The sequence below is a fragment of the Cucurbita moschata genome, unplaced genomic scaffold (assembly GCF_002738365.1).
Source record: "Cucurbita moschata cultivar Rifu unplaced genomic scaffold, Cmos_1.0 Cmo_Scf00024, whole genome shotgun sequence".
NCBI classification, from domain to species: Eukaryota; Viridiplantae; Streptophyta; class Magnoliopsida; order Cucurbitales; family Cucurbitaceae; genus Cucurbita; species Cucurbita moschata.
Genome location: NW_019268540.1, coordinates 1,225,093 through 1,239,093, shown reverse-complemented (window position 1 = coordinate 1,239,093; position 14,001 = coordinate 1,225,093). Strand labels below are relative to the sequence as shown.

At 34.3% G+C, this 14,001-nt stretch overlaps 1 protein-coding gene across 7 annotated transcripts; it reads right to left on the bottom strand.

Moving 5' to 3' along the window:
• Positions 1-1,706: 1,706 nt before the first annotated feature.
• Positions 1,707-12,857, bottom strand: LOC111460915. 7 transcript variants are annotated; one of them, XR_002713496.1, is made up of 23 exons: positions 12,685-12,857; positions 12,452-12,593; positions 12,038-12,199; positions 11,678-11,752; positions 10,261-10,376; positions 9,933-10,047; positions 9,452-9,580; positions 8,890-8,937; positions 8,539-8,693; positions 8,243-8,439; positions 7,830-8,122; positions 6,512-6,661; positions 6,029-6,391; positions 5,758-5,907; positions 5,572-5,647; positions 4,756-4,883; positions 4,451-4,651; positions 3,661-3,801; positions 3,455-3,580; positions 2,764-2,970; positions 2,358-2,537; positions 2,198-2,283; positions 1,707-2,021 (listed from the first exon to the last, which is right to left on the bottom strand). XR_002713496.1 is itself a non-coding variant. In XM_023104278.1 (21 exons), exons 3-21 carry the CDS (start codon positions 12,170-12,172, stop codon positions 2,394-2,396), a joined length of 2,949 nt encoding a protein of 982 aa, XP_022960046.1. In that variant the 5' UTR covers positions 12,173-12,199; positions 12,452-12,593; positions 12,685-12,857; the 3' UTR covers positions 2,060-2,393. The 7 variants fall into 7 exon arrangements, 1 of the variants encoding a protein (XP_022960046.1); XR_002713493.1 differs by having other exon boundaries at positions 2,198-2,537; XR_002713494.1 differs by having other exon boundaries at positions 2,198-2,537; positions 12,452-12,564.
• Between the last annotated feature and the right edge of the window lie 1,144 nt (positions 12,858-14,001).

Here is a 14,001-nt window from a genome sequence, read left to right as displayed (position 1 = left end):
GATTATCTCCCTCTTTAATAATGTTACTTTTAAAGGTTCATTTGCATTTTTGAAACACGGTATTAAGTTTTAAAAACTCAAGCATATTTTTTTAAAAATAGTATTTTTTAAAATAAAATATTAACCATTTTCATATAAGTATTTTTTAATTTTGTTTTTTTAGAGTTTTTGGAAAGTTGGTATTATTGAAAAATTTTAAAATTCAACCGAATATTATTTTTATTAATTTAGCAATAATAAAAAAAATTATTTTAACCAATAAGTTTAGGGTAATAGGAAAAAAGGTAAAAATAGTTTATTTTTTTAATAGTATTATATTTTTAAGTAAAAAAATAAAAATACGCAAAACTTGTAATCTACCTTATGAATTTATTATAAAAGGAAAATACAAAGACATTAAAATATATAATTATTTGTGTTAAAAAATTTAATAAAAGATCATAAAAACAAAAAAAATACAAATTAACTTATTCATAAAAATAGTTATTAAATAAAAAATATATAATTAAATTACAATTTTGTTTAACATCAATTCATAAAATTAATAAAAAAAATAATATAATCAACTAAATTTTAGAAGTCTAGACTGCTAAATCTCTCTTCACTGTGGCCGAGCTAAAAAAAACGTATCCCATTAACCTAACCAGTTCCATAACACCTTAACAATATTGTATGATATTGTCGGCATAAACTCTCGTGGCTTTGATTTGGGCTTTTCAAGAGGTCTCATTCCAATACAGATTGTATTCCTTACTATAAATACTATAAACTCTGGTGTATTGTTTTGTACTTTTCAAGAGACCTCATTTCAATAGATATAGTATTTTTTATTAAAAATACTATAAATTCATGATCATTCTCTAAATTAGAGTATACAAATATTGATCCGTGCACAAAAACAATTGTAATTACAACAAAGAATCAGATTAAAAAAAGAAAACTATATAAATTTAAATAAATAGATTTGTTCATAAATAAATAAACACTCACATCACCCAGCGATGATTCTCCGGAGACGAGTCTCCGGCGGCGTGGATTTCACCGGTTCGTCTGCGGATTCGCGATCAGTTGGTGCGAGATGAGGGCTGAAGAAAAGGTTACTTTCTGCGGAGAGCGAACAGTGAAGGAAATCGACGGCTATGAAATCCAAAAGGTTACATTATGCGGAGAGCGAACAGCGAAGGAAATCGACGGCTATGAAATTCAATATGAAGGAGGAGGAGGAGGAAGAAGAGAAGATTTGGCTGAATTTCAGGGAAGCGGAATTTGATCGAGATCCGCTTTCCTTCTGTGTCTCTTCTCTTGAAACCGAACGGGTTTTTTTATGGAAACTGGTTGAAAAAGGGAATTTTCTCTATAAAAACCAAAATATTTTAATTTCATTTTTTAATATTCAATTTTATTTTTATAAATAATTTTTTAATCATTTAACAGAAAGCTAATTTTAAAAAATAGCTTATAGTTTTTAAATTTTCATTATTCCGTCGGATAATAATGATAAATTATTCCATAATAAATGTTGATTTTTAAGGAAATTTTAATATTTGAGATTTAATTATTACATACTCAAATTTATGGACAGGATATTTTTAAATTTTATTATTTGAAATTAAATTATTACATACTGAAATTTATTAACTAAATTTTTAGACAAATCCAGAAATTAATGTTAATTTTTTAAATTTAAAAAAAAAATGGTGCCATGGTTGATAAGGATACATGATTTTATTCACATCCGCATATAATATTAAATTTCCTGTTACCATTCATTTCATCCCAAAAATTAAATCACTTACAAAAGTTATCATGGAATAAGTTTCTTCAGCTTGAGAAGCTTATCCCTCACTCGCATTCGCCTAATCGAGCCGAGCACCACTGGAAAATTTGGTCATGTAGATCTTTGATTTTGTCAGCCTCCAGTCAAGCGTTCTTCAAACGTCGATCAATCCTTTGAACCCACGAAAATTGTCTATTGTCCTTTACTTTTTTAGCGGTTAACCCGAACCAACAGCAAAGAAACTCTGAATCACAAGTATTTGAACAATAAAACACGAAAAAATACATCCCTAAGAACAAAGAAACATGCAAATAAATCTCAAGAACATAATTTCCTCTGAATGATGATTTCCAGTTTAGAAAGTATTGTACAAAAGCAAGGAGAGATACCAGAAATGCATCACTATAGAAATGGACAAACCTTCCCATGAGTATCTGGACGACTGCATTACAAAAACCATCTATTCTTGCCAAAGTCACTCTGATGCCGCATTTCGAAAGCATCCTCTGTATAGCAAACTAAATCAAGAATGAAAAAATCGAAAGTGGAATATCGAAGTAGCGAATTCGGGAATACGAACTACAGCCTTTTTAACTCGTTGAATCGTAGCTAAGTTCTAGCATCCAGCAGCCTTCAAGAACTTGTCATATGGACTTGAAGGTGGTAATCTTAAAGAACAGCGACCATATTCATGTGAACAAGGAAGAGGCTGATCCTCCTTGGCGTAATACTTAAGATCATCCGGAACAATTTCCATTGTCTGAAACGGTACGGCCAAGAGAATGTTAGTTGTTTTACCGTAACCAATTCGGAAAATTATTCAACTCGACAATCACTTTCTACACCATTGGATGTACGGTGAAACCATAACGTTTAGTTTCTCTCCTACACCGAACAGTATAAAACTACCAGCCACGTTATACTAGCCTCGTGAATAATTTTGATATTCTTCAATGAAAGCGTAGAGGGAGAGATAAATTACTCACATTGACAGGTAAAGGAGGATATGAAGTTTCAATTTCACTGGAGAGTACTATCGCCTTCTCTTCCTTTGTTTGCTTGAAACTATGAAGCACTGACATTTTCTCCTGTTTGCATGTTACGAGCGCTTCACATTGACTTTTCATTTGATCGTAAGGAATGGGCGCAGAAGAAACTTGGTTGCTTGCAACTTGTCTGGCTGTTTCGAGCACCTGCAAATAGTACAGACATCACTGACGGAGCCAATATATCATGCATGTAAATAGAAGATATAGCCACTTGCTATTCTCGTTTCGGTTGATCGATACATCGCTTGATACCATAGAGTAGGTTTTAGCATCTCGAAGTTTTACCACCCACACGGAACGAAAATTTTAACTCTACAACCCTATTAGTTCACGACCTCGAGGACTTCGCAGGGTAACCAGACCTTCACAATGCTAGTGTTTAAGGAAAGCAAAACTGTGTTTGTTGCCAGAGCTCCATTGCCGCTATTGCTATGTTTAAGGAAATACAGGTTTTATAACCAACATTTGTTTCCAATATAGTAACAATAAAATATCCTACATGTTGGCAGCAAGTAGAACACAACAGAACTAAAGAGTCAGCATAAATTCATAATTGGAAAATAATAAAGCGTTCACTATGGTCCGAATGCTGTGAAATATTTAATGATAAGTGCAAATTTTGTCTTACTGATTCCAAAAGCTGATTGACATTTAAAATGTCGAGGTTACTGATGGAAAGTGACGTTTTATGATCAGACTGGCTTTCGCTTGGCTCAAGGAAGGCTTCGTCGTCTGTAAAAGCAGCAGGCATAACCTGAAAGAAACACATCGTGGTTTTACTGTTCCTTGTTTACAGGATCATACCAACTAATGTACAACCTAAACAGGTCTCACCTCGTCGTGGTCAGGAAATGCCAGCTTAGCGAGTGGGGAACATGGATGTGGTGTCTCCATAAATAATGGAGCTCCTAATGGGTATGTCTCATCAGGCAAAAACCCATGTAAGAGCTGCACTCGAATACTTGATAACTCAGCCTAAAAGAAAATAAAGATCATTAACACAATCTTTGGAAAAGTACTGATTTCATCAACATTAGCAGATAATTAGACTGCTGGAGTTTTCCTCACAACACCTAGGATTTGGCCCTCCAGATGTTTTGTGGCCACCCATTTCAGGATATAGCTAAAATAGAATCGAAAAAGACCGTCAGGGAGACTTTTGGAGCGTGCGTTTCGTTGATTCCTAGGGGAGTTTCATTGCTAAAGATTCTTGTAACATGTCTCAACTTTTTAGTTTATACCAATCAAATGTGTTTCATTTGAGCTCTCTTGGTATGGTTGGAAAGATGTGCATCTTCCCTCCTAGTTCATAATTTCTATTTAAACAATTTAGACTTCCCTCATAATAGTCCTCCCTGTGGTTTATGTTCTTAAGAGTATAAAAGGAGTTTCATCTCCCCAATGTTATCATTAACCATATTGGGCTTCTAAGCAGGGTTTATATTCCTTGTGAGTCTTGATGATTTTTCCTCTCCCCTAAATTATCATTAATTATAATGTTCTTCATATGCCTATAATACAAAATTTTTGTTAAACTTCGATATCATTTGATAATTTTTTTGTTTCTCGTGGAAAAAGTAAGGCATTTAAAGAAGTTAATCATGAAGTGTATGAGAATCAAGACCTCTGAGAGTCTGGCATATTTAATTGTGAAGTGTGAGAGCACATTTTTCTTCAACTGTTGTTCATCTAGTTCAAGTACTGCTAGAAACCTCGATGCAGCAACTTCATCTTCTTCTGACCCGAATGGTACGCTATCCTTTTCGGACCTCACGCGAACAGCCTGCAGCCTGGTATCATTAACCAACTGGAGGTGAGGATCAACCTGTCAGATTCAAAAGTCCAACATGATAATTTTAGCACATATCGGCATGACTATCAAGTACATTAGAATGTACTAATCCTATTTGACAGGTTCAAAGATTTGACCATTATATTATCTAATGATGCTTTAATGATAGGAATCAACTCTGGGAGATCGCCCGCCCTGGCTGAAAATAGAAGCATAAAGGATGCCAAAGTGAAGATTGACCTTCTGCGAGAGGGTAGTAAACCACCTTCAAATAGGATCACAGAGATATCTGTTAGCACTTCTCTGATAAGAAGAAACTGCTAGTCTATTAAATTAACAAATAACACTGAGAAATTTATAAATAAATAAATAAATAAATAAAAAGACTATGAGGAAAGTCCGTATAATCAATTTAACAAATAAATGTGAAAATGGTTGAAAATGTAATACGGGATGCTTTACATGTAGAAAGAATTCTTTTAACGAAACATTCTTTATATGGGTGTGAAAATCTCTCTTTTTAAAAACCTTGAGGAAAAGTCCGGAAGGCAAAGCCCAGAAGACAATATCTACTAGCGGTGGGCTTGGGTCGTCACAACAAGAATGCCAACTAAATAGAAACCGAAACTGATTCGACTGGAAAGATTCAATATCGCTATATTCAAACCCTCTCATGGATGTTCTCTTTCTAATTTGTTTGCTCACTAGTTCCATAAATATATTTATACGAATTGAGAGTTTGTTTTGTGTTTAATTTTACTTTGGTGGTTTTCTTTCACTCCAATTGAGAGTTTGCTTTCTTCTTGTATTCTTTTTCAAATTCATATCCTGTTTAAAAAAACAAAACTAAATCCCAAAATTCAGTAGCACATAGGTAGGCACAATAAGATTAAAGGCTACCATTCCCACACAATGAATAGTTTCCTAATAATTACAAAACAATCTCAGTTTACCGTTTTGATCCGCAGCAATCCTACGAAGGGAAAACGCCAGCTGAAAACATCGTACCAAAGCCATGTGACTTGAAGTCTGTTAAGATCACCAACACTTAGCAATTCTTTTCACAAATCAGCACTTGAGTAAACTCCTAAGACACCAGACAAACTAAATTATCAAATAAATTTATCTAAAGAATTCACCTTAGATCTGGTAAATAGCAAAACAATGCTATAACTGTGGGCCATAGCCTCAAAATTTGCAGGTGTATTATCCGCATATGTAGCTTGGATCCATAATGAAGAGAGCAGGAGACTCGATTGGTGACTGCTTAAACGGAGGGAAGCCAACTTCTGAAAATTTCAAACATATGGCTTTAGTTTCCCCACATTATTTAACGCTTCCCCAAACCAATTAATATATTTTGAACACTTGATGGGTAATATCATAGGATAAGTATTTAGAACTTCATACATTTTTTCCCTCGCTGGAACTATGATTGAATCTGGAGGATTCACAACTAGATGGATGTGTTGCAGAGTCCTCGGAAATGGACTTTGTTGCTTTACATTCTTCCCTTCTCTCCCCATTCATGGATTCTGATGCATGTTTGTCTTCATCCTTAAAGGACAAACTTCCACCATTCATTTTTTGTGTTGCACTGCCAAATGGTAACCAAGAAACAGTTTCTGAGGAAACCATTTTCGGTTCCATCCTAGGACACTTAATGGACGGCATAAGCACTATAGAGAAAATGTCATGTGCCTGAACTCGAGTCTCATGGTCAGGGTGAGCCATTGCTAAAAGCAACTGATGAAATAGAGCATCGGGAAAAGCCTGAAAAAAGGATCAAGATAGACTTGGGATTTAAGGTTTCACAAGATCATGATATCCAGCAGCAATACATGTATCTGAAAAACAATTTATGAAAAAAAAAACGGCAGTATGGTTACTTGCCTTATTGTGATATGAAACATTTGGAATAGAAGCCACAATCATTGCAGTCTGATAAACTGCAGAGATTGTTGCTCGAGCTGAAATAGTATTATTTGTAACATTCTCCATCACAACAGCTAGCATATCTAGTATGGGTCCCGCATCTCCAACCTGTTAGTTTCAAATGGTTTTAGTGAAAAACAATTTAGTAAGAAAAACCACAGTCCCTCCAGCATGAAGCAATGCGGACAAGCTATTTCCTACAGTATTTTACTGACGTCCAAAATTTCTATTGGCAGATTTTCTTAATACATTTGGTTGGGATTTTTACTTGACTTTCACATTTTTAACCACTTAAATAATGTTTAGAAACTTCAATAACCATGATGATAGAAGAATATGCATTTGTTTATTTATATTTATTGAAAGGAAGGTGGTGTATTTAACAATTTCCCACGTCACATTGATGAGAAAACGAGGCATGAGCAAAGATAGGGGCAACGAGCAGACATGAGTATTAGAGATAGGCTTGTTGAAGGGCCGGGTAGGGCCCCAAGAGCAAATAAAACAAAGCAAAGAGAGGAAAAGATTAACAAATACATACTCAAGTGCCCAATCACAGGAAATCAAATAATTGAAAAGTAAAACACAGAACCCACATTCAGAGGGATGACTGAAGAGAAACAGGAGAAAAGACCAACAAAAAGATAAATCAGTAATCAAACACCATTTAGATTAAGAAAATGAAAGCATTATAGAGAACCAACATTCAAGGGATAATTTAAGACAAATTATTTTGAGTTCTATAGCCATAAAACAAATTTCAATAGATTTTTGTAGAATTAGACATAAAAACACTGTACTAGGAGACCACATAGCCTGCCATAAGTTCTGAGACAAAAGGGGTTATGTAAAGACCATGCAGCAATAAAACTACAAATATTAGCTGCAGCCAAAATGGAATGCATAAGGAATTTGTGAAAAATACCACTATTATGCAAGGGAAAACAATGGTGACGATTTGACATGTGTACACGTCTTACAAATTTCAATTATTATTTTTATCCAATCTTGTACGGATCCTACGAATAAGTGATCTAAGATATCTAACAAATGTTTCAATGTACATCAGTATGACAATATATGAAAAACCAAATATTCATACATGGCTGAAGAGCTTTGTATGAAAAACCTAACAGATAGCTGAATATTTCGGTACGCTCTACAAGTAATATGCCATAAACGGACAAGTTTTGGGGTTTATTTCACCATTTCCTGCCAAACTCAATCACATCCAATTATCAGAATAAACGCGAAAAAGAAGAGGAAAAAAAATAACCTTCTTTGAGAGCTGAGAAATGCAGGTTTCCAATGCCATCTGAAGTTGGGTATTCCGTTTATCTGTGTCGTGTCCAGTGCTGGATGCTTCAAATAAACATAGAATGCACTTTCGTAGATGTTTTATCAAATCAGTGATAGCCCCAATAATAGTAACGGAGGCTTGCGGCTTTGCATTTTGAGCAAGTTGTGTAGTTACATTGATAATATCTAGTTGAATCTGAGGCTTTTTTATAATGCTTTTATGATCCAAGTGCTTGACAAGAATCGAAAACAAAAGATGCGAGTTGTCTCCTGGTAGCATGGGGACAAAGTTCCACACAAAAGGGGGAAAATTTTTAACAAGGGACGAAAGCCAACAGTAAAATAATTGCTAAAAGAAACATATATGGGCAATAGAATTTCGAATATAACCTGATTCATCCATAAGAGATTGCATAAATGTCAACACCGAGCAGGCGAGTCCCTTTTCTAAGGACCATTGATTTTCGGTATCAAAATGATGAAACAGAGGTTCAAACACGCGCCTGACGGTTGTAGCTTCCTTTGCCAATTTAGCCATATTACACAAGCAAACTCTAGACCAATAAGAAGGGTTCTTCTGATCATCCCTGTGAAAATGGTGGATGATGTAAGAAATGGGACCATAGATCATTTCCAAACAAATAATAAATGAACCAATTGAAATATCAAAATTACGAGGAACTTACGTTTCAGTTTCCATTTCCATTTTGCTCAAATGGTTAGACGAAGAAACCTTTCCATCAACATCTAACATAGAAGAGCTGTCGTCTTTTACTGTCTGTTGTCCGTCAATGGAATATTGCACATCTACTACATAGTTCTCCAAAACCACTGATATGATCTATTTTTAGACAAGTTAGAAAATGTCTTATTAGCATCCGATCCCAAGTCTGACCACAAAAAAGAACCACCTTAGAAATTTTTCAAAAAAAAGGTCAAATACTTTGACGCCCTTAGTATTTCTAGGAAAATTAAAAATATATATATATAAAATAAATAATAAAAAAAAAAGGCAACAAGATTAAGAGACTGCTCACATTGTCAAAGTCCATTGAGATATGAGATTGCTCGCCCATGAACAATATCTAGAAAAATAATTTTTAAAAATGCATCAGAAAATTATCTTGACCAAGAAAATAAATGAACTAATGAATAAATAGGGAAAAAGAAAGAGGCAAAAATAACCAGTAAAAATGACCATCAATCATCAGGTCTCCTAAGATGAGCATAATCCAAGAAAGGAATAATTCTAGTATGGTGAACATGCAAGACAAATTTGATATACCATCAATCTCAATCATCACATTTCATAAGAGAAACAGAATACAAGAAGAGTACAACTCTAGAAAGGTGAATAACGCATCGACACAAATTTGATGAACTATCAGATAGAAGGGATTTTGAGATTCAAATATAAGAAAGGCATTGGCGGTAACCCATTAGAACCACATGAAATTTAATAACCATGGATGAAGATGGTAAATCAATGATGAAAAGAAAGTTGTGCACAAATAGATTTACGAGCATCTATAATATTAGCATCAGATATTGAGAGAGAGAGAGAGAGAGAGAGAGAGAGAGAGAAGGCGATAGTAATACCATAGAAGCTAGAGTGTGGAGTCCAGCTGATTGCAAATGAGGTGCCTTGTCGTCACTCTCACCTTCTATAGCCACTTCGCAAAGTTTTGGAATGATACCCTCTAAGTTGAACATATATGTACTATCTGTCTACTTTATTTTGATAGTTAGTGTCATATAATCACTAATTTTTTTTAAACGAAAGACAAATTTTTCATTAAGGAAATGAAAAGAGACTAATATTCAAAAATAGGGTAGAAGATTAAAAGAGGCCGTCTTATTTAAAAAAATTTATAAGTGACTTTTTGATGCAGAAAATTAATCTCATTAAGTTACAAGTGAATACCACGTTTGCAAAGCTTTTTTTCTTACACAGGATGCAAAAAAAAAAAAAAAAAAAAAAACCCATTAGCAGGTAAACCACGTAATAACAATTTCATATGCGTCATAATAACAACATTACATTAGCAATGAAACTTCTTAATCTTTATTCTTCAAATACCTGGCGACTTATGAACTCAACAAGAATATTGCAACCAAGAATCTGCATATCAACATGCCGTGTTTGTTCTAAAAGAATTCGAGAAATCCCAATTAAGCTACTAGCATATAGTGGCCTGCAAGAGTTGAAGTGTTTAGGTAAATGACATGCAGAGAGCCTGGTTTCTTGAAACATCAAAGAACAACATGTTTTCCAAGCCTTGATGACGTGTATAATTTTATTCAATGCTCACATTTCTAATAGTAATTCAGTAATAAAGTGGTACTCAGAAATCCTAAAACGAAAGATTCTAGTTAAATTGCAACATGATTTAGTAAATCAAACTCACATCTGATCTTTGCACATCAATAGTAGTTTTCTGTAAACACAAATTACGATTTTCACAGATCCAAAATTCTCATTCCGCAAATCTTTGTAACATCGTTGCTCCAGGAGTTCGGTAATCTACAAAGACAAAAGCAGAGAATGAGAGGAAGAGAAGATAATGCACTTCCTCCAAATAAGAAATCTTATTTAATCTCAAACAGGTTCCTCAAAAGAATAGGAAAAATGAAAACTGCATTGGGACACAACTTAGCTGGAACTTTAAACATACAAGTTTAGTGCGTATAGTGAATACAGAGAAAACAAAGTTTCTTCTAGAAAATCCATTCAAAAAAATTAAAAACACAGCCCAAAAGGTAGACAATAGAGCCTTCAAAAGGAAATTACAAGAAGGGGCACTAGCTGTTAAGAGTTGGAAACAAAAGACACCACTTAAAAAATTCAATATGCAAGCTCAAAGGGACAAAGGGAAGCATGAAGCGAACCAAATTCTAAATCTCCTTTAAAGACGCCATTATACAAACAAAAATCCTTCTATGCTTTCCAATCAAATATACTACAAGATAGTCAAAACACCCACTTGTTATTGAAACCTCTAATTGTAAAAAGGTGGGAACAAGAGTAACTTCTACCAACATAGTGCAACATGACTCACATGTTGTCTTCCAAACGAACACCTCCAAATGATATGATCAGAATATTAATCTTATAAAAGATGCATCACTGAGGCCTAAGCACTAAAGAGAGACTTCTAGACAAAATTTGTGCCTTTGTGGTGTTGATTCTCCCCAGAACAACAAACCTAGACAATATTTGAACTTTCTTTGAGGTTTTAACCTCCCAGAGCTTAGAAAGGAAAGAGGAATGCACCCAGTCGGGTAAAGAAACAAGGCAAACAAAAATAGTTTTACCTTCACGAACTTTATATATATCTCGATGATCCATCTTTCAAATCGCTGTTGCTAATTTATTTTTCACAGTGAAGTGTTGACTTCTTATTTAAAAAGTCAATGTTATTTTAATAGTTCAACAACATATAGGAGTGGGGATTTGAAACTCTAATGTTTTCTTCAAGGATATATTGTCTTAACCAGTTGAGTTATGCCCAGATTGATATTTTAAAAATCAATTATAAGAGTAACATGTCTAAAAAGTTCTTGGGACTCTAGCAGTATGCATCATACTTCGGTGAAAATCATCATGGAAAGTAGACAAAAAAAGGTTTCTTGTATGTAGGTAGCCTGCTGCATATTTGTGTAGTTTGTATACGAATATTTCATAATCGGAAAACTAATCCAAAGATTCAGAAAATTGTAATTGCAAAATTCATCAAGAAGTTACCATGGCCTTTGCTTAATGACAGAAGATGTCAAGTATGACAATAGGAAAAACTAAATGAAACGAAAAAAAAGAACAATTACCTTGGGAATACGCAACGGGTTCTTTGAAGCATAGTCACAGAGCTTAGAAATCTTTCTATCGTCTGGTTTAGCATTCTAGCAGATGTAAATATAAAATAAAAAACATAAAAGTTTAAATGTAATCTGCAGTAAATAAGAATAAAGAAACTATACAACGCGGTAACTTCATCTTTTCGTACCATTGCATAATTCAAGAAAACTCTTGTTATTGCCAAAGTCAGTGTCATTTAACTGATTAATTGTTATAATCAAAGTTAAGCCACGTTTACTTCCTCAATTCACAACTCCACAACTCTTACCTCAATCCAAATTGTTGTAAGACTAGCGAGATAGACATAAACTTTACAGGGAAAGACTCACCTGATTACGAGGAAGTATATCGGCAAGAAACTTCTTGTATCGTTTCACAGGCTGTCTCGACCTCGCCCGCATAGAAGGACAGAAGAAACAGAGGCTACCACAGGCAGGAACAACCCGCCTAGACATAACCCCCATGTTTTCTCAGAAACTCAAACCTCCTCTCTGAAAGTCCACACAGAGAATGTCACAAACTCAAACACAATATATAAAAGCAACTCATGATACTGTAATTCAAGACATCCAGAGAAGAATTAAGTTCAAAAGTCATAGAATACTGTCAGTATGAAACAGCTAATGTATGAGCTATTATCATGAGTTCATAAACACCCTTAATCTTCCAAGTCAAATTCATCTCCATTTCAAAAACTGGCAATGAACTGTGATGAATTATTGAACCAGACAGTGAGATCTTACCGAACTGAAGAGAAGCTCAAATAAGTTTATGCACCAATAAGAAATCGAACTCTTCAATTCGGAATTGCGATCAAGCTGCTGCAGCCGTGATCTATAGCACCCTGAAGAAAAATCTTCCAAAATTTTCAACGAATTTCGAAACCTAGAATTCGTCAGTTCAGAAAATTAACAAAAATCATAGAAATTAAAGAACAATAAGAACACCAGGATTGAATTAGGAGTAGAATAATTACCAGAAATGGCGCAATGGGGCGGAAGAGATAGAAATCTAAAATCTTCCCCCCACCACGGGGAGTGTCCAACTATAATCAATCAAAATTTTCCCCTCTTGCAAAACAATAATGGCGAGATAAAAAAAATAAAAAGAAGGAAAATGAAATGAAATTCGGAAATGACAAAGTCCCAAACGTCCCCGGAAATTAAGGGATCGAAATGTTCTTTTTTTTTCCTTTTTCCTTTTCTTTTTTTCTTTTTCCTTTTTATTTTTCTTTAATCTTTTTCTAACGAAAAAAAAAAGTTTTAAATTCTTTTAATTAAATATATATTGCTTTTATCAACTTTAAAATTTTATATTTTATATATATATATCCTACCCGAGGTTATATACTGTTAGCGATTGTTGTTGCTCTCTTGCTTGCTTATATTACGTCTCTTTCAAAAATCTCTCTCTGCCCTCGTTCTCTTAAACCGAGGCCATAGGCTCGGAGCATACGTCGCTTGGCCGTAGGTGACGCAAGATCGAATTGGCTTAGCTCACTTGTCGTTGGAAAGTGAGTGCCACATAATCGCAAATCTGCTGCCATCAAGAGTGCGATTGTGACAAATAGTAGTCATATCCTCCTACCCAAGGTTATATACTGTGAGCAGTTGTTGTTACTCTCTTGCTTGCTTATATAATGTCTCTTTCAAAAATCTCTTTTTGCTCTCGTTTTCTAAAACCTTCTCTTAAATCGAGGCCAGAGGCTCGAGCATACATCGCTTGGCCGTAGGCGACGCAAGAACGAATTGGCTTAGCTCACTTGTTGTTGGAAAGTAAGTATCACACAATCGCAAGTCCGCTGCCATCAGGAGTATGATTGTGACAAGTGGTAGTCAACTTCTCCCTACCCAAAGTTATATATTGTGAGTGGTTGTTGTTACTCTCTTGCTTATATAATGTCTCTTTCAAAAATCTCTCTCTACGCTCGTTTATATATATAACGCTCTACGAATTTAAGTAATTATATTGAGTATTTTTCACGTATTAAATACTGTGTTTTAATATTAAAACTTGATTTTTTTTTTAATTTATAAAATTTATGTTGATAGAACGTTATATCATACTATTTCTTATGAATATATCATTAGATTTATTAGAATGATTTTAATTTTTTTTAATATAAATTATATTGAAAGTTTGAAATTACTTTTTGAAAATATTATTAGTCGTGACCCGTGGTGTATTTTTCGATCATTGTATACAAAGTCATCGAAAAAACAATGGCAAACGACTAGTGGTGTGTTTGACAGTCGTTGCATAAAAGTCGTGAAAAAGAAACCGTTGCAAACAG

What these genes read in the sequence shown, in the direction of transcription:
- LOC111460915 (XM_023104278.1), bottom strand. Translation starts at nt 12,172, where the DNA reads ATGGGGGTTATGTCTAGGCGGGTTGTTCCTGCCTGTGGTAGCCTCTGT. An exon ending in ATATACTTCCTCGTAATCAG is followed by an intron (nt 11,753 to 12,037) that starts GTGAGTCTTTCC and finishes TACATCTGCTAG; the next exon opens with AATGCTAAACCAGACGATAG. An exon ending in TGCTATTTACCAGATCTAAG is followed by an intron (nt 5,648 to 5,757) that starts GTGAATTCTTTA and finishes TGATCTTAACAG; the next exon opens with ACTTCAAGTCACATGGCTTT.